The sequence below is a fragment of the Corvus brachyrhynchos genome, unplaced genomic scaffold (assembly GCF_000691975.1).
Source record: "Corvus brachyrhynchos isolate BGI_N302 unplaced genomic scaffold, ASM69197v1 scaffold56, whole genome shotgun sequence".
In the NCBI taxonomy this organism is placed as follows: domain Eukaryota; kingdom Metazoa; phylum Chordata; class Aves; order Passeriformes; family Corvidae; genus Corvus; species Corvus brachyrhynchos.
In genome coordinates this window covers 4298402-4304450 of record NW_008238664.1, presented here as the reverse complement: position 1 = coordinate 4304450, position 6049 = coordinate 4298402, and the positions used below count along the sequence as shown (strand labels likewise).

Genomic DNA, 6049 nt, shown 5'->3' with positions numbered 1-6049 from the left:
CTGTCAAGGGCACCCGCTGCAAGTCCTTCAAGGGCAGGCGTTCCAGCTCCAGCCACTTCTTCTCTATCTCCTCATTCAGACGAATTCGTTGGTCCTCTGAAAGTGGAGGAGCGGGGAGGTCCTGCTCCCCGACCTTGCGGGAGGAGTCTCCTGCTGGGCCATCGCTGTTGGGGACCCTGCCATCGGGGCTCTCAAACCATTTCCGCCTCTCCTCCGAGCGCATGGCCAGATCTCGCTCCAGCTCCTCGTACTTGGGAGTTCGGTCGGAGATCCTCAAGCTCCCTTTCGTCCTCTGCAGGGACGCCTGATTCCCGGGGTCTTGTGGGAAGGGAGACAGCTCCACGTAGTCAAAGGCATGGCGCTGCCCATCTGCCTTCCAGTGACTGCCCTTTGAGTTCCCCTCAGAGCCCGAGCCCAGCCGCTGCTGCTCCTCTGCCCGGAGTGAGCCTTTCTGGGGAACGCAGTTACGGAAGTTCTCCTTGTTGCACTCTGAGAGTCTGAAAGCAGAGCAGCAACTGGTGAAGGAGAGGCACCATGTGGGAAAGGATGCCAGCAGAGACACTACCAACTGCTCAAGGCTCAGACCCTCACTCAGCTCAGCCTTACAAAGCCCCACCCTGGGCGCAGAGCTGGGCCTGTAGCATCCCATCCCTCAGGGAAATGGATTTCTCCACCAGGCAGCAAGGATTCACCCTGGGTCCAGTGTAACCAAACCCTTTTCAGAAGGGGCAGAGGACAGGGCTGGTCTGGGAGTGCTGAGATTTCCAGAGGGGCCTTCCTGGCCCCTGCCTGTCAGGGTGGAGGGACAGCAAGGGAGAAGAGGACAAGCAGCACTGGGCAGCTCTTACTTGGTGACGTCTGGAGCACTGACTGGGCGCACATTCTTCCTCAGGGCCTCGATCCAGTTGCGCCGGATGCCAGAGGTCATTGCTGACAGGGTGAAGACGGCATCCTTTGTCTGCAACAGGGAGGTGACAGAGGCCCTGTCAGCACCTGGTGGAGGCGCAGCAGCTCCCACTTGTTCCCTGAGACCCACAGGCACTGGCATACACAGGTGCTGGGCTGTTAGAAAGGCTACCCTCTGTCTCAGGCTCCTGGGGACAGGTAGAGAGTTGGGAGAGGAGATGTACGGTTTGAGAGGGAGCCTGTTACACTTCCTTCATGAGACTACCTCCAAGCAAAGGCAAAAGAAACCTTGCTGGCACACTGGGCCAAACATGCACTGGTGCAATCCAGCTGTTCAGGTGCTGGGAGTCAGGTGCCAGCACTGGTGTACAGCAGCAGGGCACAGGGAAACCCAGACCATGAAGTGCCCACCCCCGCACATCCACAGAAATACCATTTCTCACGCTGCCTTAGCAGCCACCTCCTGCTGCTACAACAAACAGCCAAGGACAGAACTGTACTGGGGCTGGATCCAGGGTACAGGTTGTCACTCAGAGCGTGGTCAGCCACGTTACATCGAGATATGCAGTGTTCACTGCTCCCCCCCGCAGCTGTGGAAAGTTGCCTTGGTCAACATGTCAATTAGACACTCCTGGCATTTAGCTTGGCTCCTGGACTACCTCCAGCACAGCGTTCAGCCAGCCCTGCAAAGCCTCCTCCTCCTCCTTCCTTCCTTTGCAGGAGGGCAGCCCTGATGTCCCAGAGCACTGTCACCCATGTGTCAAATAAACAACCTTGGGCCACCACGCTGGCACAAGAGCCGTATGAATTGCCTCTCAGCATCTTGGCACAGGGACAGAGCGCACATTCCCACCCCGTGTCCCTTGGGGCTGCTGCTCCGTACACGCGGTGCCGGACACTCACGTGTATCTGGAAGCCGTAGTTGCGCTGCACCGCGAACTCCGTCACATCCGTGCAGGAACGGAGGTCGATTTCTCCGTCAAGGTCATCAGCCTGCAAGAACAGTCACCCGCTAGGACATCAGTGCTCAGCCAGCTTTGAAAAATGCCACCTCTGCCTTCACCCCACAGTCCTCTGGGAGCCAGGCTCGGCTCTTCGGGAGCCAGGCTCAGTTCCCCAGCACAGCACGGCCTCTTCTAACCCAAGGGCTGCCAGCAGCATGGACGGAGAGCATCCCAGATGCCCAGCCACAGGACCAGCCCTTCTCCTCACCTCCCACCACTGATGGTCCCCCCAGACTTTGCCACCCTGCCTTCATCCTCTTTGTCACCTCTTGGCAAAGAGCAGCTTGGCACCTCTGCCATCCTTCAGGAGGACATGGTGCTGTCGCTTGTCCCTGAAGCACCCTGGTCATGCCAGAGCTGTGCTCCTCTCCCCGCTGGCCAGGAAGGAAGAAAGGGCTGGCAAAAGGCTGGCCATGCTTACCTCCTCTGCGTTCGAGTCCCGGTAATACCTCAGGCTCGAGTCAGTCAGCACAAACCAATGTTTCTTCCACTGCAGGCGCATCAGGCAGGGGGAGGGAAGGGAAAAGACAGGAGGGAAATGGATAGGCAGTTACCAGGGAAAGTGTAGGAACAAGGAGGGACGCTCTGCACTATGACCTCTCGGCCTTCTCTTCCCCCTCCTCCACATCCCTCCCAGATCCCCCTCATGACCCTCAGCTGGGGGAGAGGCACTCATGAACCTCTGTGTCCACACACAGAGAGAGGCACCTCCACCAAAGGTTTCCTGCTGCCTCTCCCAGCAGGAGAGACCTCAGTGAGCAAGGAGGAAGGAAATCAGCTGGCTCACCGAGGCTCTCTAGCAACAGGGGATAGGGGAAGAAGCAGACTCTCATGTGGGGCTTACCTCTCCCGGCTCGTCCAGGATGGACATCCATCCCTTCTTGAAATTGAGAAGATCCGGCTGGAAAACAAAAACCAGAGAATTACTGTCTTGGAGTTACCCACAAAAGGGCTTTCCATGCCAGGGGGTGGAAGGTGAGTCCCCAGTGGCAGAACAGAAATGGGAATAGCCTTTTAGGAAACTCATGGGGGTATGTGACCCTCTGGCAAAGGAAAACTGGGCATAGCTCTCAGCAGCAGGCAGTCATTCCTGTAAGAGGGAGCAGGAGATAAGGGAAGAGGTTTAAAAAAAATAAAGGAAAATATGCAGCAAAGAGGTTTCCACAAGGTGCCTCAGAGGTATTTATTCAGAGAGGGGGAGGCAGGGACAAGGAGAGTGGGCAGAAGGGAGTGCTCCACCACCTCCAATAGGGCTTGCCTCAGAGATGGAGGCAAAGCCACAAAGAACCAGACACGCCTTGTCCCAACCCTGGCTGTCCGTGCCCCAGAGCTATGTCCCTCTGGTAACTTCACCACCAATAATTTATTAAAAACATAGTAGCTCAGCCCTCACCAAAAACCTACAGGAGGCAATTCAACAGCTGTGAAAACACGCTGACTTTAAACGATGTGCCCCAGGGTAGAAATGAAGTCAGTGCTTGATCCTCTCCCTTCTCCCTCCAAGGTTCAACCCTCTCTGAGATTCCGAGAGTTTTTCCCTTACCCAGCTCTTTCTGCTCCCTCCCACTACAGAGCCTGCCCTCTGCCCAGCCACAGCTACAGAAGATAAGGATGAAGAGAATTTCACTCAGATCACCCTGCGCCACAGAGAAGTTTCCCCACGCTCTGCCTCCTCCTAACCTCATGTCGCTGGTGCAGCATCCCAACCAGTTTATCTTCTTCGCAAAGTGGAGCACCAGAGAGCTGACTCAGGGGAACCTCTCTCCCTGGCTTTGCCCTCAGCTAAACAGGCTCGAGCTGGTCCCTCCTCCCAACCCTGCTGGCTCCCAGGAAGTTGCACCATCAAAGAATTCAGTCCAACGCCTCTTCTCCCATGGAAGGCAGTTTGCCAACCTGCCCCTTCTTCTGCAGCCGAACTAGGCAGGGACAGTGCTGGAAAAGTCATGGTACCAGAGCTGGACCTCCCAGAGGTCCAGTACCAGACCTGCCAGTCCAATGGAAGCCACCAGAAGTCCCCACATGTCACAACCACCAGCTGAAACAGAGCCGCTGAGAAGGAGGTGGCACAGCAAGCCGATGGCCACTCCACATCCCCTGAACAAGCCCAGTGGCCAGCCACAGCTGCCCCACAAGCCCAGCTCCTTGGCTGTACAGACAGGCCAAGCCTTTCCCTGCTTTCACCTCCCTGAGCTGCTGCTCGTGGGTTACACCCAAGGTTATGGGGAGGCAAGAGCCGAGTATGTGCCGGCCCACCCTGGCACTCTGGCTATTGGTTCGAGCAGGAGCAAGGAGTCCTGCCAAGGAGAGGGTCACCGCCCGCTACAGCTTCAGGCCTGGCCAGAAGCATCCGGCAGCCCCGAGCTCCCTGGGAAGGGAGGGAAACCAGAACGAACGGACATGGGGGGCTCCCAAACCTCACCTCCTGCTGAGGTGAGAGGCACTGCTGGCAGCTAGGAGAAAAGGGGCATTTATGCATCCTCATCAACCCAGACGTTGTGGTGGCTCCACTGCTGCCCTGAGAAAGCACCCCAAAAATTAATTCTTTCTCCATGGCAGAAGCTCCACCCTTTTTCCCGTTATTCCTTCCAGCCTGGTGACTTAAGCTCCAGCTCTGAATTCAGAGTGGTTAGAGGGAAGGAAAGGAGACAAAACATCAAAGTACAACCTCCCCCCTCCTGGGACACACGAGCGCTCAACAGAAGAGAGAGAGATGGGCAGGCTCCACAGAGGCAGAAAAACAACATGGGGAGAGAGGGAGCAAAAGGAATCCTGGCTGGGGCTGCCGTACAGATCAGCTGGGTCTCATCTTATCGAGGATTTAGAATCCCAAAGTATTAGTTGCCAAAATAATTAATATTAACAGAATGCATGTCGCTGGGAAAACCGCCACGAAGTCCTGCCAGAACTGCTGCCCCCAGTGCAGTGCCGGGGCCAGAAAATCCCCCTGGAGGTCTTCTCCCAAGTAGGCAAACTGCACAGGGTTTCTGCTTTCCTTGCCAACCCTAGACATGGAGCTGCAGCTCTATAGAATTGTCTTTGAACTATTCTTGTCATAGCGGGGTCAGTACCATAAGCTGAGGCCTACTTGATATACAAAGTACTTAAAGCCACTTTTCTTCCCTACCCCACAACCAAATTCAGTCTCCTCACCCAGCATAAAAAGCTCAGGGTACTGTCAGAGAAGAGCGTGGGGTTCAAACAGAACCTCATCCAGAGGAAACGGCCCAGCAGTGGGAGGAGGAAACATCCAGGAAAGCCGAGCTGCTGGGAGAGATCCGGGTGCCGGAGATGCAATGATGTGGCAGGATGCACCCCCAGCAAAATGCATGGCCCTGCAGCTCGGGGCTGCAGATGGCTTGGGAGATGGTGGCAGTGATTTCGCCCAGTTGCATCCATACCCACCAGAGTTTTACATTCAGCCCCACAGCTGGCCAAGTAGAGGCACTGGAGGGGGTCTCAGGCAGCTGGGGACATAGGTGATATCTGGAAAGACTGGCTTGCAACAGCAGGTTAAGGAGCGGCAGCTGCCTGCTCTGGTTGAAGAAGGGCTACAGGGAAGGTGATAACAGTCTGTAAGTATCCGAAGAATGTAAACACCAAAGAAGGAAAAGGGACAGGGTGGGAGCAAAGGAATGGCTCCTGGGTGGTACTGAGGCGCCAGGATGGAGAAGTGGAGAAGAGGCTGCAGAAGGCTGAGAAAGCTCAGTGTCCAAGCAGGATGGTCTGGTGGGTCCTTTCATCACCAGCCTCTGTCATCACGGTGCCTCCTGCTTTTCCCAAAAGCTCCTCAGGACTGCAGGTTCTGGGGCACTGCTTCCTCTCACCTCCGGGAGATGGTGCAAGGGGCTCTCAAGCCTCCCGGAAAGCACAATGTCTCCTCTAAAAAGGGAACCCGCTCCACAAGGGGTGGGCCCCAGGCCAAAACACAAAGCAAAACCGCTCCAGCTCACTTGGGTGAAAGCGAAATCACTCCCAGGCTGGAGCACACACGCAGCTCCCGAACCTACACGTGCAGTAAGAAGAGCCAGCGGGCGACGAGCTGTCCCTTTCCCACCGCCCCCGTGCGAAAGGCCGGCGGGCACGGCCCAGCCTGTCACCTCCATTACCCCGCTGGGGCCGGCAGCCGCCCCGGCCACGGC

General features: G+C 56.5%; 2 protein-coding genes across 4 annotated transcripts in view; both read right to left on the bottom strand.

Moving 5' to 3' along the window:
* Positions 1–5097, bottom strand: part of GCAT (glycine C-acetyltransferase) — a 25699-nt gene extending 20602 nt beyond the window's left edge. Inside the window, exon 1 of the mRNA XM_017737875.1 lies at positions 5078–5097. The gene's annotated coding sequence lies outside the window, so the exon portion shown is untranslated. The remainder of the gene's footprint in view (positions 1–5077) is intronic.
* TRIOBP (TRIO and F-actin binding protein) overlaps positions 1–6049 on the bottom strand; it is a 21720-nt gene that overhangs the window by 7470 nt on the left and 8201 nt on the right. For 2 of the 3 annotated variants that reach the window (XM_017737872.1, XM_017737873.1), the window contains 5 exons: positions 2755–2811; positions 2332–2400; positions 1810–1899; positions 849–958; positions 1–497 (listed from right to left, as the gene is read on the bottom strand). The exon at positions 1–497 is cut by the window's left edge and continues 53 nt beyond it. In XM_017737872.1, the coding sequence (XP_017593361.1) occupies positions 1–497; positions 849–958; positions 1810–1899; positions 2332–2400; positions 2755–2811 (823 nt within the window). Of the gene's footprint in view, positions 498–848; positions 959–1809; positions 1900–2331; positions 2401–2754; positions 2812–3590; positions 3627–6049 lie in introns of those variants that run through there. The other variant, XM_017737874.1, reaches the window with a different exon arrangement.